The sequence below is a fragment of the Megalops cyprinoides genome, chromosome 5, assembly GCF_013368585.1.
Source record: "Megalops cyprinoides isolate fMegCyp1 chromosome 5, fMegCyp1.pri, whole genome shotgun sequence".
Taxonomy (NCBI): Eukaryota; Metazoa; Chordata; class Actinopteri; order Elopiformes; family Megalopidae; genus Megalops; species Megalops cyprinoides.
This window is the reverse complement of record NC_050587.1, coordinates 18359796-18376468: the sequence shown is the minus strand read 5'-3', so window position 1 is coordinate 18376468 and position 16673 is coordinate 18359796. Positions and strand designations below refer to the sequence as shown.

The window sequence follows — 16673 nt, the reverse complement described above, 5'->3', positions numbered from 1 at the left end:
GATGTATGAACGTTTTACAAACATAACATTTGTGAGTGAACAGATATTCATAACTATGTGCGTTGAAGAAATATGCCTTTTTAAGCCACATCTCATCTAATGTTGGGTTAGGTGATGTTACCTATAGTATTTAAATGTCACGATGTATCATCTTTAAATAAATTACTGCAATAGTTTGTTGCTGGCAAGAAACGTCAGGGGTTTAATTTAAGTCATAAAGCTTTTCCATCACAGCTTTCCATTTAGGAGACAACAAAACAGGGATTTCTCATTCATCTCCTTTTATAAACATGCAAACATCTTAAAAAGCCACAATTCAGATCTTGCATTTCCAGCATGAAAGTGTAGCAGATAGAATTAAGGCTTAGCAACAAACGCCATGTTTCTGATAGTGACACTACAGTAAAGCAATGTTAAGTAGTTGAACATGAAGGCATCCCACATTCAGTACAAAAAGTGTCCTCGAATGATGGTCACAGATAACAACACACAGATAACCAATTGCCTTCCATTTTCCGAGCCATTTCTGCTTACTCACAGGCTCGCTCATCATACAAACCCCCCTAGATGAGAGACATAAAAATTTATGACTGTAGTTTATGGATCTGTTGTGACTGAATGTAGCCAAACTACTGGCTAATCTCTTGCTCAGTGAGAACCACAAAGAATCTTTAATCTTGGTATTTCCTGAGACTACTGTATATTTATTAACAAAGCATATTTTATTGCAGATTTTCCAAGTCTTTTCAGATTTTCATAGTAAGGCATCCATAAGACACAGAAGACAAAACATATCTGAAGCTGGTAGATTTCCTGCCAGGCAAACTGAATGTGGCTATGTTACCTGAAGACTTAGTAATTAGGCAATGGCTACACAGTGCTTATAATGTAAAGGTCTACATTAACTGGCAACTTCACAACAGAGAATGAAATATATTCACTTAAGAAAGTGCTGCAACCACTGCAACACGTTTGATGGGTTAAATACTCTAAAAAGCCAGTCAATCTGATCATTCTTATCAGCAAACCAATAATCTCTGAATGGAACCCATAGTGCACTAGTGCTGCCAATCAAAAGCCATAAGAACATTTAAAAAACATGACAGAGACAAATTACAACACTCATGTATGCTGCATTTAGCGAACATGATGCTGACAGCCGCTGTCCAATCCATCTGTTTCTGGGGAAATACTGCTGTGTCCAAGGTCTTTTGTGTTTGCCCATGGCAGTCATTAATCAAGAACAGCACACTCACCTTTGTATTAGCAGGGTTCAGCAGTACACATGCACTGATATATCTGTCAGAAATTACCCAATTTCATGTGTGCGGTCAGACAAAAAGCAAGAAACCACAGACATACACCTACTAGGAGGCTATGTGTTGTTTTTCATATGAAGATAACAAAGAGGAAAAGAAAATCGAACAATTCCCTTTATTTTCCTTAGAAGGCTTAACCTTCATCCCATCATTTCCATCTGGTGTCAAATTCATTGATAAAACATATTAATTCTTCGTAATTGTTAATAACTTCACTCAGTTATATAGACGATCATTCTTTCCCAAAGCACATATTCAATGCCTGTCAAAAACAATCCTATGGGAGGAGCCACACAGTCACCCGTAAGCACCTGAGATTGATATGTGAGGTCTGGCTGAAACTTAATCAAATAATAGGGGTGTGCGTTCCTGATCTTGGATGCTTATTGTCTCTTAGTTTTTAAATCACTGGCTAACAGTCTCAGTTCTCAGAGAACTATGCTCTATGTGCATATTAAAAAAAATCTCTCCCAGTGATTGTTTAAACATACCAGTAAGATAAATGTTGCTAATACAATCGAATGACATGTTTTAAATAAATACTATTTATTGAAAATATTTCATGTCGTTGGTCTAAAATTCTCTTCCTGCTTCACTGATGAGGCAATAGATTTGCAACAGAAATAGGTTAAGTTTCCACTTACTTTCAACTTCAGAAAGATATAGGCAGCAAAAAAAGACACTGAGCAACAGGCTTAAGAGATGAAAAGAAGGGGACAAAGACAGTGAAAACAAACACGATTATTTGACATCCTGGTGGCATGACAATGACAAGTCCAGGTCCCTCTTGTTCACCCCGACATCCTGATAAACATTAAACAGATTTTGTTGACACTTCTGCATCCACTGCCAACGTTCCATCATCTAAAGCATTACAGTTTTGATTAAAAACTTGAGATAAAAAAGAAAGATCGCATTGCACTCTGCTCTGTCTGACTTTCATGATTACAAGTTTAATAAAAAAAAAAAAAAAAACTAAAAACCACAAAACAACAATGATCTAAAACCAATAAAAAAAAGGGTTACCCTAACATATTTCAACATGACACGATGGCAATACCAATACTATTTGGTCCTATGTCCAGGTGTGTGTTGCATTCGTAGTGATACTGGTAGCATTTGTGTGTGTGTGCACTGGGAGAAGCTCCTCCTGGTCAAACCCCGAGCTTGTTGGCCTGCGTTAGCACCACCTTCAGCACAGGCATGAACGCCGACGTCTCGCTGAAGTTGCTGTTGCTAACGATGTGGGTGTGGATGTTCAGGCTGTCCGTGTAGGAGCGCGACTCGATGCTCTGCGCTATGTTGTGCAGGCCACCCACGATCGCTGGAGAGAGCTGCGAAGACATCGCCAACAATCAGATGCACGGCTGTCTGCCCAAAACTCACACACGTTAACAGAGCTTCTCTTACACCACAAAAACAAACTCGGTAAACAAGGACTGAAGTGGGTTTAGGATTCGAGACAGTTTGTTCAGTGCTACTTTTGCACAAAAGCAATCATAGTTCTGATTCAACTGATTCTAAAGATAATTATTACAACTTCAAACAGCAGTTAACATCAGAGAAAGAGTATTGTGAAACAGGCATCCCCTTTTCATAAGAACCAGAGGGGGAAACACAATGTAATTACCTATGTGACTGTTTAACATGGACACAATTCAAGGTTGCCGCTGAGACAGGTACTACTCATATTACCAGAATTTTTACAGAGGCAGTCTCCTGCTATAACTTTTGGGAGTCTCCAGATGACTGCATGCGATATTCAGCTTTGCTCAGCCTGCAAAGCTGCCTCACAGACTGACGGGATACTTACGGTTTGCTCTCGTAGTTTATCATACAGGAGCTCAAGCCGTTTGTTTGCATCGTCCAGCTTCCTCCTTGTTTGCTGTGACACAACAGTAATAGTGTTTGTAATGTGGTTGTGATTTTATGGCAACATCAAGCCAAAACTTAAAACTTGTAACATTACAGGTACCATTCTTGTGACCATAAATGTATGTTCCCTCAGTGATAAAAATGTAGTTTGATGGCCATATTAAATACAGCATACAATATTGTAAATAACCTGCATGCCACATTAATCGTAATTGGTACTAATGTGGGTTGTCCTAACCTGACAGTTCAGTGAATGCAAGTTTGTACAAATAACTGGAGACAAGAATTTGAATGACAAAGCTATTTTTAGCTAATGCTAGCATTTAGGCTAGCCAGCTAGCTATAATGGTAAATAAATGATCCATAATATTACAGAACTTTTTGTCATCTTTCACAGTCTTCAGATGAAGCCCAAATCTGTGTGAACCTCCACTATATCTGTGTCTAATATTTCATATTCACATCAAATATTAATTACTACACACTGTTCAATGTAGTTGCAGCAGATGCAGGTTGTCCAAAATGTCTCCTTACAGCGAATTATGAGAAACTTCCATGAGGACAACCCATCAAATCAAGAGAACAGGCCACTTTTACTGGGTCTTACTGGGTCAGAGGCCACGGCGAGACACTTCTGAATCAGCCCCTCGAACGTCGTCTTCAGGATGAGGTGCTCCTCCGGGATGGGCTTCTTGGTGATCTTCTCCGTAGGTATGGACTGCAGCGGCTGCAAACAAGTCAGTTTTACCCGCAGTCAATAAGCACGTAGAGCACGCTCTCGCTTTCAAAACATATGTGCCGCGGGGGATGTTTGAACAGGAGTGGGGGTGAGAACGGCAGCGCTGAGAACAACCGTCAGGCAGCCGCCGGCGCAAAAAGCGCAGGCCCGGCCCTTGCTGGCCGGAGCCGTTGGGTGCTGAGCACTGACCGAATGCTGTCAGAATGTACAGCAAATGGAGACACCAAACAATGCACTGTCTGACAAATTACGCTAATAATGGCTTAGTTTAAATGGAGAGGACAGAAGATGGAGTCCACAACTCTTCCCCCCCTCCCATGTGGCTGTCAAAGACTAGAACTGCTATCAGGTTGCCCTGTGCACAGCCCCTCAAGTAAAACCTTTGCCTGGGCGCAGGGCTGCAGCATTGAGCAGGGCAAGAGAGAGAGCTGCAGGTCTGGAAGGAGGGGCCCTTGACTGAAGTACAGAGAATCATATTCTGAATTATAAGCTTCATTCAGTCAGTGGCTCTGAAAACGTATCTGAATAACTAAGGAGTTTTGTTTAACCTTGACAAAAGCCACCCATCTGCTGGATCCACTTTCCTTTATTTTTTCTCCCTCTGGTGCTTTATATTGTTTTTTAATTTGAGCTGCAGTCAACTCCTCAATACAATACCTGTATGACATCCCCAATAGGCGCTCCAGGCGCCCCTTCAACGTTCACCTTGGGCATGGAGGGGAGCCTTGGGGGTGGGGCCACTTGCTGCTGGAGGCCAGGGTAGGGGGCCTGTGTGCCAGGCTGCCCTGCAGGTGGAGCCTGCTGGGGCTGCAGCTGGGGGGGCGCCTGGGCCTGGGGGTCCCCCAGGGGGGTCATGATAGGCGCTGTTATCGGGGCAGGGGGAGTGTAGTTCTCAGGGACCTGGAGGAGAAATCGCACATGGCACAAAAAAGGAATAAGCTTCGCAACAGACCAGAGTCCAGACCACAGACCAGTGTTTTCAGTATTTTGCACGATTTTCTAGAACAGCTTCTCCGGTGATTCGATACAATTTTACTTTAGTGATTCACATCAAACACCGTGTTCATCTCTGCCCCACTGCACCCCTGAACACCCTGAGCACTGCCAGCACACTCACCTTCTTCTTCTTTGGCACTCGGCTCAGGGTGGGAGGATCATTCCAGCCGTTCTGAGGTCCTGAGGGAAGGCAAACAGCAGGGGGGGTCACTTCCATCACCTCAGTGGGGGACTCTACCCCTCTTTTATGGTGTTAAAAAAGCATCGTTGAACAATTCGCCTTCCTTGATGATTCGATACCAATTACCACATCTTCAAATTATGATACACAATAAAGCAACAAACAAAAAAGGCACAAAGAAAAAAAAGACTGATCTTACTGATCACTACACTTGCTGTAACACTATTCAATTCGGTGCATTTTTCAGATTAAGTTCAAGAGAGATTGCAGCAGAAGGCAGATTAATGGCAATGGAGATTCATAAAATCATAAGCCATGCTGAGCGTGTACAGCCAACTGGTATCTTCAGTCTAAACACGACCGCCCATACAAACAGCTGCCTTTCTCAGAGGTGGAGATATGAAGACTACCAGTGCTACCTGATTCTGTCCTACCTCACTCTACTATTGTGCAATCAACAGAAAGAGGTTCTCTCTCCAATCCCTCACTCTTTAAAAATCTATTAATGTTATATATTGTATATGAATATTACAAGGACTGTTACTTTGAATGTAAGCTATGAATGTAGAATAACTTATTTGAATGAGTGATATGCTTAAAACCACATTACAGTAGCTAATGTCCCTTAAACAGTGCTATCTGTAACAAAAAACTGCTTATTTTGTCATGCTTCTCATATACCCCACAGTCCCACAAAAACCAACAGATGGGACTATATACAGAACTGGAGCAGAGAAGAACAAAAAAAAAAATTAAAGAGTCAAACAGAGCGCAGGGAAGGGCCTTCAATCCACTGCCATTTCAATCCAGCCTCGGTCCAAAAGATAATCACGAACCCCACGATTCCCATTCTCATCAGTGTAATGACTGACCTAGTTAGTTCAGCACGTAGAAGGCTGATCACACCCGAGACCCAAACAACTGCTGCTCTGACTGATGAATCTGGGTCAACCACAACACTGTTGTTTATTCCTCTCTAACAACTTCACCTACTATCAGCCTGGCTGTTGTAAGTACAATCTGGTAATCCAGAGTAGGAGAGCAGACACTGAATATTCACTGCAGTTACAACAGGAAGATAACAGCTTCCTTAAAATTAGCCACCTCGCAAATTAGAGCAGGCGCCAACATTAAACATTGTAAGGACCACACAATAAACTGCTATTTTAACAATTACCATGGAATACAAATCATGAAAGCATTTCATCTGAGGTTCTATAAAAATCATTTCACCTTTAGATTAATGTGATTAGGTTATCAGGTCAGCTGAATCCAGTAGACAATTAAAGTCAATGATTTTTTTTTTTTTTTTTTTTTTTTTAACATTTGATTTTAGAGCAATCTTTGCAAATTCACCTTCCAAAAAACAGGTTATGTCTTGGCCATTCTTCCCCCCTGTGAATGAGATCATATGAAACAGTGTGTGTTCTAGGTCTTTTCTATTTGCACCCATTAGCCCGGGACAGGAATAGCAAACTGTGAGTCAACCGTGAAGGAATAACACTTAAAATGTGAGCTACTCAAACCTTTTACCGAATGCATACAATTAAACGCTGGAGAGATGGTGGAAAATTCTTTCCGACCTTGCCCAATCAGATTTAAATGACCAATAGGGTAAAGCAAAACACCCAAGTTAATCAGTAACTTTCTACATTTAGCTAGCGGCCATTCCAAAAACAGTAATCACTTAGGTGCAAAGTAGTCGTGGGGGAGGTAATTTGCCAATCAGCAATGTCCTACTGCAAAAGGCTAAGAGAGGATCACAGCCAGAACAGCTGTCGAAAGTCACCGAGGTTGTCCTCGCTGCAATACTGTGAGCCGACTGAGTCAACAAAGTGCCGACTTGCGAACCCTGCGACCTGTGTTCTAACTACAGTTAGAACAGCTGGCCACACACCCTTTGCCAGGCGCTAAAAGACAACGCCGCTTCACTGGGAGGGGCTAAGTGGCTTTGTGCTGCTCTGTGCCACTTGTCATCCGAGCACATTAATCTCTGTGATCACTATCGTGTGGGCACCTGGTATGGACAGAGAAGAGTGACATGTGCTGGGAGAATGATGCCGTTCATTGTGGAAGTTTTCTGAAAAATTGTCTTTTGTTCACCTATCAATCTTCATTACATACGTCACCTTAACCTGGCTTAAAATCGGCTTCTAGAATTTTTGAAGTAAACATGTTTAGTCTAATGTTCTGACCAGAAGCCAAGAAAATGGCAGTCAAAAGGCTGATTCGTAAGTGTGTCCAACCCTTATCCAGGGTTTTACTTATACACAGAATAAGGATTTTGCTGTTGTAACCACCAGTGACATAGGTGAACCTCTGTGTCTCTCCCCCTGTTTTGTCAGTGAGACCTGGCTTTCTGAGTAGTCACTGTGCTGTGGTTAGCCTTTAGCAGGCTGGCTAATGAATGCTCCGGTTAGCATTTAGCAGGCTGGCTCATGAACCAGGAAAGCACAATCAGACATGGTCTGGCACCTGCTCGAGCAAGGCCTCCCAGTGTCTTTGTCCTACAGGCAACATGCCTCAAATTCAAAAGCTCCAATCAATACTTATTGGCTTCCCAAGCAAGCTCTTTGCTTGTGATGTGTCTGACCAGGAATAGCTTTCACTCAGCTGATCAGACATCTCATTCACACTGCAGGTTACACCTGCTTCTGAGGTACTGAGCTGGCTTTTACTCTCACAATAACTATCAAATTATCTGGGATGTTACAGGGAAACCTATTAAAATATCACCAGCTGGCATTCACCTTAGATAATATCCTTTCATGTGCATTATAAGCTAAGATAAAGTTCCCTGGTTCTTTGCATAAGGTGTGAATTTCATGCCACATGTTCTTCTGCTTTCAATACTGATTTTTCTCAGTTCCCAGCTTGGAACAATTTAAAAACACCCTGCCAAACAAGTGAAACACTGAAGAAACTTTGAGAATCACTACACCACAATACAGGCATAATATCATAATATCATTCAGTGTCCAGTGATTAAAGAATGCTCTACACTTGTCTTCTTTGGTCTCTTCCATCTACATGGGATATGATCATTCAAACCCCTCTCTGATACATGACACTGCTCTTTTTTAAATTATTTAAAAAAATAAATAAATAAATAAATAAATAAACTTATGAAACCTGTATGAGGCCCATACTGCCATAACAGGTTTCAAAAATGACATGCATACAATATTTTGAACAATTCTTTGGCAGCTGATGGCCATGAATATGCACCTTGTGCCAAATTTAAATGTGGTCAAGCAGAAAGCAAATATATTGGCAGGTTTTATGCATGCTATTTCTGGATTCTTCTATCAGCAAACCTCTCTTCTAAGCCAAGTACAAATCAAGCCCATTTACACCAACACATCACAGGACAATAAGAAGAGACAGCATGGCAAATATGAGAGCCATACGATAAAATTTCCTTCTGTTATACTTCTGCCTTCTGGTCATTTTTCACAGAACACAGAATCCTTTTTAGTAAACCATTTAAGGCAGTTAAAAAACATCCTCCCTTTGCATTAAAAAGGACAAGACACTTCTTCAGTTCCAACTGTGAGGGATTCTATGTGCTATCTTATGCACATGCACAGTTCTTAGCATATTGTGAAAAGCCAGGAAGGGCTGGCTAATGACAGCCATTTGCTGATTTACAGTTGACTCCTGATAACTGTATTCTTGGCACTGTTGTGGAATTATACACTTAACCGCACTGGGCAACACAGAAGTCAAGTATGTGGGACTAAAATGGGTGCAGCTTCAATCTGTGCAATAAAGTGAAGTATGCAATCATCAGGAGTTTACTAGTTGGATACAATTCAGGAGTGAAAAACCTACTGACAAAACATGTGAAGTACATTAACAAACAAAAATTTACAAGAACATATGGTTTCCCATCTATATTGAAAATATAAAATATAGCATAAAACCCATTCATAGCATTCTACACAGCAAACACAATGAAGATCAGTACTGTGGATAGATCAAGATCGGCCGTGTGGACGGGGAGGAGGTGGAGCTGGTGCAGACCTGTTCTCTGTGAGGCGGGCACCGGGTTTGGGTCAGGCTGTGTACCTGTAGGTCCAGTGGGTGGAGGAGGTGGGTAAGGGCCAGGCGCTCCTGGCCCACTGTGCTGGAAAGAGGCTCCGGAGGACAGAGGAGGAGGAGAGAAGGAGGAAGTTGGAGGAGGAGGAAGAGAGGGGCCTCCAGACGCCCCCTGCGGAGGCCCCGGAAATACAGGCGGGAGAGGATGAGAGGCAGCCGGGTGCATGTACGGAGGATAGGCAGCCACAGGGGAGGAGGAGGAGGGAGGAAGAAGAGGCGGAGCAGCAGCTGAGTACTGGAGAGGCTGATAGATAGCTGGTCCCCCAACTCCAGGGTTGTAATGTTGGACCTGGGGGTAGGCTACGTTCATACAAAAAAACAAAGAACAGACGCAGTTAGAGCCAGCAACATGTTAGTACTGCAGCAACACTTTGACCGATACAGTAAATGAGCAAAAGATATGTACCTAAAGGTGAGATTTTTTTGTCAGATATGTATAGCATACAATCTGTACATTTTCAAAAATCCTGCCTTTTTTGAAAGCTGTTGAGTCAAAGTTTGGTGACGTGCATCTTTTTTCACTGGCATTTCAATAAAGTCCATGGAAAAATCATGCAAATTGGGTTAGACAACAGCCAATCCGCTCTCAGGGAATCTCATTAGTAAAACGCAGCATTCTGAACACTGCGGTAACATTTCAGTTCTTAAAACATTACCATTATGGAGGCCTTGGAAAATGAGTAGAGGTCATTCAAAGCAGTGTGAAAAGAGTGAGCGAACATCCTGTTAACAGTGGATTGTGCTCTGCGTAACTTGAGCTTAGCTCACTGAAGCCATGCTGTCTGGGGGAAGTGCTCCCCAAAACATTTCTTTCCCGATAAAATCCATCAGAAACAGGGACAGCTACGCCAAGTGACAACCCCCGACCCCGAGGTCCCCGTCACTTACTCTGTTGGTACTGCTGGGAGTACAGGTATCCCGAGGCACTGGAGACTGCGGAGGCGGGGCCGGCCGCCGGCTGCTGCATCACGTACCCTGGAGACGCAGGCTCAGCCTGGAGAGGACACCAAAGAGAAACAGGAGCGAAGGTCTCAGCTACTGCAGCCATAACCATAAACACGGACTTCGGATGCCTTCCGCTCAGGGGGACAAGCTTGGAAAGACGAGGTGAGAAAATGCGGGGTACAGACCCCAGGCCTGGGACCAGGCGGTCCAGCTCGGCTGCTGCTGCTGCAGTCCAAAGTGAGGTGAGAGCACTGAGTCGATAAAAGCATCAATGAGTCAAAGAAAAGCAGCATGGTGGTTAAAAAGCTTGATACCAGGAGACACTACATGTGTGGAGATATTACGCAGCTCTTACCTGTAACGCAAAAGCTCATGTGTCATTCCTGTAGATCTACTCTCCATTGTGGAAAAAGGCACCATATAACTGGACTTTAAGCATGAAGCCACATAAGTAACAATCTTAACTCGCAGATGAAAACAGCTAAATCATTTCTCTTTAATGTCGGCAAATACAGCATTATTTAGTGTAATACCGCATGACATCACCATCAATTCCCCACCCCAAAGTTCTATTTCATCACCGCTGCCTAAACCTAACGACTACCTCCCAACCAGACATTTACCAGCTGCTACAGATTTGTAATCACATTGGGGAGAAAGAGGCACTAGTGGTGATGCAGGGTGTCTGGAAAGGGCTAGAGCAGGAACAGCAGGGGCATGGTGTCTTCTACAAGAGAAACATGCAGGTAAACAGGAGGGTAGGATCCGCTGGGCTCCATGCAAACTAGAAACTGTGATTGAGTTGTGGGGAAGGCGCTGTGACCACATGCTTCTCTCTACTGCATCATATCACATAAGCAAGGGGGGGCTCCCAAAATTCGACTGTAGCCAGAAAGCTTTGGGGAACAGCCCATTTGATCAAATCCACTTATGAAATCGGTCTACAGTTGAGCTATTAGTTACACGTATGTTTTGTTCTGATGCTGACAGCCAGTAATTTGAGAAGGTAATGCAGTCTCAGTGCGTAAGGGGAACTAAACGAGATGCAGAGTGAAAGATTCTTCCTAAAACAGCAGTTAGTGAAGCTTTGGAATCAATGAAATTGAAGGCACAATACGAAAACGAACGGACATCAATTGAACGGACTGTTCAACGATGTAAAGAAACATCCAATATAACGCGCAGTTTACTAGTCGTGTGATCAAGTCAAATTGAGCGGCCCTCGCGGTGGTGTGGGCCGATTGGCCAAAGAGCCAGCGCACTCTGAAGAGGAGAGCGGGAGAAGATAGAGAGAGGGCGCACATGCAGAGAGCAGCTGTAAATGATTGAGATGCTCAATCCGTGGAGAAGGGGGAGGCCCCCGTTGCTGGCGCGGTACGAGCAGGCGTAAGCGGTGTGGCCACAGCCAAACAGATGGGGGCGCTCTACCTGCGGGTCTGAGGCGGGGCCTACCGGAGCGGGGATACTGGGTAGAGCTGTGGGGGTTTGGTTACTCCAGGAAGTGACAGTAGAGGCAGACCTAACCTGAATTGGACAGAGATAGACACCAAATGATGGGCACAGAATGATGAGGAACCAAAAAAAAAAAAAACAAGTGTGAAATACAGAGCAAGGGGAGAAAAAAGGGAACAATGACAATGTGTTCATTGTGGTTTAAAATTTTCAGACTGTATCGTAATGATCAATGTTCAATTTCCATTGCTAATTTAATTCAGCATGAGGGTTTCATCTGCAATAAAATTAAAATTATTCAAATATTCATGTGCATACAGAACTGTGCATATATTGCTCTAAGAGGTGGTCTATATTTAATTTTAAAATGATTACACAGTTTTACTTACAGGAAAAACAATCAATATAATATTGAATATTGAACTGATTGTTATAAAAGTGAACAATCATCACTAATATCAGGATTTTTTTTCCCAAAATCCAACTGCAATCAAATCAAAAGCAACAGTCAATTATTTTAGCAGTTCATAGGAATCAATTTAAGGCTTAGGGGTTGCGGGTATTGAGCAGCTCGCCTGTGATGAAATGTACCTGGTTGATATGAAAGAGCAGTTAATGAGGAATGACCGGTGACCAGCCGTTAGCAGGTGACCCTGGGGAACACTGGTTGGGAGTAGCCTACTTCACTGTAAGCAGGGACAGCGCTGTGCAGAGGATCCTTCGAAAGCGTGGTCTGCTGTGCACTGAGGCACTTACCTGGTGGTAGTACTGAGGTGCGGGTGCAGGTGCAGGTGCGGGCGCCGGGGTGGGCTGGGGGGCGTGAAAGGGCTGGCCCGGGACATAGGCCTGTCCAGCAGGAGCGACCGCCGGGGCGGCTGGCTGTGCGGTTGGGGCGGGGGCGGCGGGGGCAGCTGGAGCGGCTGGAGCGGCTGGCTGCTCTCCCAGGGCTCTGCGCAGACGGTCCCGCAGGAGCTGCACGGCTGCCTGTAAAGGAAGCAGCGCAGAGCACCATGACCAGCACTGCGGTACAGAGCACCGTGACTAGCACTGCGGTCATGAGCACCGTGACCAGCACTGCGGTACAGAGCACCGTGACCAGCACTGCGGTCATGAGCACCGTGACCAGCACTGCGGTCATGAGCACCGTGACCAGCACTGCGGTCATGAGCACCGTGACCAGCACTGGGGTCATGAGCACCGTGACCAGCACTGCAGTACAGAACACCGTGACCAGCACTGCGGTCATGAGCACCGTGACCAGCACTGCGGTCATGAGCACCGTGACCAGCACTGCGGTACAGATCACCACGACCAGCACTGCGGTCATGAGAACCGTGACCAGCACTGCGGTACAGATCACCACGACCAGCACTGTGGTGCAGAACACCACGACCAGCACTGTGGTGCAGAACACCTTGGCTAGCACTCCACCCAGCCCTAACTGCAAACCAGACAGAAGCGGGAAGACACAATATGTCAAAAGAGGAGTATTTAGAAATTACTGCACTGTAACTGCTGTAGCTGCACTGTCCGCTGTTTATGAGTCCTCCAGTGCAACACATTACTCATAACCATTCCCATGACACATGCTTCCAGATGTAGGCTCTAAGCTGAAATGGACTCATTGGCTCTATCCTGCTGTAATTCTGCCTTCCCTCACGGCTGAGGCAGACAGGGAACCCCTCGCCTTTCCCGAGAGGGACCCCGCGGCAGCTTACCTGGTTGCTGTTCTCCGGCAGGTAGGCAATGGCGGTGAGCAGGCTGCCCTGCGATGCCAGCAGGCTGGCGTACTGGCCCATCTTCTCGGCCAGCAGGGTGCCCACCACGACAACGCCCTCACCCTTGGTCTGCTCCACCGCCTTCCTCAGGACCACCACCTTCTCCACCAGGTCCTGAAAAACGGAGCCATGTGAAATGACAACTGCATCCAGCATCTCTGCTCAGTGCTGTGTTACAATACCAAGAAACACACCAGAAAATGTCCACACCAGGTTTAATTCAACAAATGGGTTCACATGATCCACACCAAGATAATCATAATTGTGAAAACTGTTTCATTCACTATTATCTGTACGTGTATAACTACCTGAGGAAGTTTTTTGAGGCTTGTTTCCCCTTTATGTAACCCTTTTTTGAGCTTAGGCTGCACACTCAGCTCATCTCACTGCAAAAACCACTGCAATCATGCAGGAGCTCAGCCTGCACTCAAGACTAACACCTCGCCAACTGACCCGGCTGTATTTTAACACTCAAAGAAAAACAGCTTAAGGACCAGGTCTGACACAGTACTAAATACAGTAAAGACTACATACAAAAAGATAAGCCTAGCTGGGCTAGACTTTTTCGAATCACTTATTTTTTTTCTGGTCTTATGTTCACACACACAGACTAGGAGTAGGTCAGGGAAAAACACGTTATAAATAACCTTAAAAATACATGGGTGAGGTACAGCAGAACTGCAAAGCTCAGGCCTGCGACAGAGCACGCTCCGGTGAGTGGTTCTCCAGTTTCAGAACGGCCTAAGCAAAGTCGCACTGGGTTACAGATCCAATTCATTCCGGCCACGATAACTGGATATTCTTTATTGACGGGCCTGTGTATTTTCAGAGGCGCCATCGAGCAGGCTCTGATCGATGTCATGTGAGCCGCACAGAGCGGCAGCACGTGGGGGGGGGGGGGGCAATGGAAAACAAGGGAGGGCGGTGTGGACTCTCTCGGTCAGAGCTCAGCTCCCCGTTGCCACTGCATTAACCCCAAGCATGGCAGTGGTACAGATCTGAACGAACTGCACCAGAGATGGGGCCCTCTTAATGATTTTTCCTTTGCTAGATGCAGCAAGTCCACTGTTTTGTTAGACGTTGTGGAGTTTTTTTTGGAGGATCACCGCAGCTTCTAGCTAAACTGACCATCTCCTCTGCCAGCTGAGTCGAGACATGGCCATGCATCAGAGTCTAATTTCTACTTTGCTCTTGTCTCTGAGTGAAAATCCACATACTCTGCAGGAAGGTCAAGGTAACTGCAAGAGTGGCTATAACTGCAGTGTTAATGCATTCTCACCATATTATTACTTTCTGTCTTAGGCTGTAAAGTATAACCATTTTGAAAAGATCTTATAGACTTCAGATTGTGGGAGCCAGCTGGTCCCACCTTCTGACACACACTCTATATGTGCGCAGTCAGTACCATAAGATTCATAGTGTTGCTGGTGTGCTAACGCATGTTAGCACCCACACACCATGTGTGTGCAGTCAGTGCCCTGGCTTCACAGTGCTGTGGGGGCGCTAACGCATGTTAGCACGTACAACCCCTTATGTGCGCAGTCTATCGGGCTTCACGGTGCTGCTTGTTCCCTAACCCACCTGCAAGGAGAGGGGAGTGTGGCTGTCCTGCGCTCTGGCCCAGCACTCCACCAGCTTCTCCACATTGCCGGCACAGATGTAGCACAGACTGGCCTGGATCTGCTGCTCAAGGTCGCCATCGGCCTCCAGCCGGGACCCAAGCAGGTCTGGGGAAAAAAGAAGGAAAAAAAAAACACTTGAGACATGGCAGAGGCAGGCATGCCCAGCAAACTGATATGCAAAATGAGATCCTGAAACTCTGTAAAGAGGTAAGAGTTTCAGAGATACTGACTGAAAACTACAAATGGGATTATGAAAATCTTAATACACGATCCTTTGGTAATTATAAACCCTTCATAATCAACACCAGCTTTGTCATTTTATCCTTCCAATATGCTGCACAAATGGAGTGAGACCAGTGCCAACTTTGCAATGATCTATGTTTGCTGTATGTGTGGCGTTTTAATGCGAGTCAATATGGTCGTTCCCTTTTAAGTTGATTGGATCTAACCAACTGCTAGCGGGCTGCTGACCCCGGGCAAACATTATAGCTGAACTCTTCTTGCACCACCCACACACGTCTAGCTCATATGTGTTTCTGTCAATTACTGACTGTAGCTTCTTCCCAAATGACATGCCTTTTCTCGCTAGCATGCAACAGAGGGAGAAACCTTGATGCTGTTTTTTTTTTTTTTTTTAATCATCCTTCTAATGGAAGGAATTACGTGAGAATATCTCAGCAAGTAATGCCGAAGATAACACCACCCAGTGTACAGCTTGTTAGTAAAGTAGAATAGTAGAAAACAAACTAACTACTGATAATATGTGGAGACCATAACCTGGACTACGAATTGTCAAAGAAACACAGACACATATGATGTGGGTAACTTCATTGTTGGCTCCAGCTGCTGTGGTTGGGCATATGGACGTCGGACTTCCTGGCCATATCCTGCCTTCCCATATCCCCACTAATTTGAACATTTAGATGACAACTAAATATACTGTTCGCTACCTCATAAAAATTTATCGTTTGTGCAGTTATTTCCACCTCAGTTTTTAAGTGTCACTTGCTGATTACAATCCCTTTTCACTTCTTTTTTAAATATCATCCCCACAATGTAACACTTGGCCTAAATTACACCGGCATCTGTTCAAATCAGAATGAACTGACAGCACAGCTAGTTATTAAATCATTAATTTATGCCCTTCTCAAAGAATAATGTCCTTATTTGTGCAGGTAAGTAAATAAACAAACACATAATAGCTCATGTATCCACTAGGTTGCAAAATGAGCTCTTCTGAGTATCAACAGGAGGATGTTATAACAGAAGAGATATAATGTCAACAGAGCATAAGCACACCAGTTCCTACACCTGCCTCATCTTAGGGCTGGGCCAACCAGCTATAACCAATCATATATGAGGCTGTGGACAGCAACAACATAACAACACAATGGCATAATAAACATACCTACTTTCTGTGGGTGCATGGGTACCCAAACTACTGCCAATTTGGGTTAGGTGAAGATGACTTATTGCTAAGGCAGGGTTCATTTCTCACCACAGAGAGCGAAGAACTCCTCTGGATTGGCATAGGTCATCACTGCCGCCAGGGCTTCCTTCCAGTTCTGCAGGTCACATGTCTCCAAAATATCGCGCCAGTCCTTGGTCACCACGGCACTGATCAGCTGGAGCAGGTGAACACAGCAGCATAATCAATATACAGAC

At 44.6% G+C, this 16673-nt stretch overlaps 1 protein-coding gene across 10 annotated transcripts in view; it reads right to left on the bottom strand.

The window, feature by feature from the left end:
* Positions 1-2321: 2321 nt before the first annotated feature.
* Positions 2322-16673, bottom strand: part of sec31a (SEC31 homolog A, COPII coat complex component) — a 31263-nt gene continuing 16911 nt past the window's right edge. For 4 of the 10 annotated variants that reach the window (XM_036528437.1, XM_036528436.1, XM_036528445.1 and 1 more), the window contains exons 17-29: positions 16507-16633; positions 14968-15113; positions 13327-13500; positions 12365-12592; positions 11585-11680; positions 10100-10205; positions 9137-9511; positions 6467-6505; positions 5051-5109; positions 4591-4833; positions 3802-3921; positions 3133-3204; positions 2322-2653 (exon numbers count right to left, since the gene is read on the bottom strand). In XM_036528437.1, the coding sequence (XP_036384330.1) occupies positions 2474-2653; positions 3133-3204; positions 3802-3921; positions 4591-4833; positions 5051-5109; positions 6467-6505; positions 9137-9511; positions 10100-10205; positions 11585-11680; positions 12365-12592; positions 13327-13500; positions 14968-15113; positions 16507-16633 (1965 nt within the window). In that variant the 3' untranslated portion in view covers positions 2322-2473. The remainder of the gene's footprint in view (positions 2654-3132; positions 3205-3801; positions 3922-4590; positions 4834-5050; positions 5110-6466; positions 6506-9136; positions 9512-10099; positions 10206-11584; positions 11681-12364; positions 12593-13326; positions 13501-14967; positions 15114-16506; positions 16634-16673) is intronic. The other 6 variants (XM_036528442.1, XM_036528441.1, XM_036528438.1 and 3 more) reach the window with 6 other exon arrangements.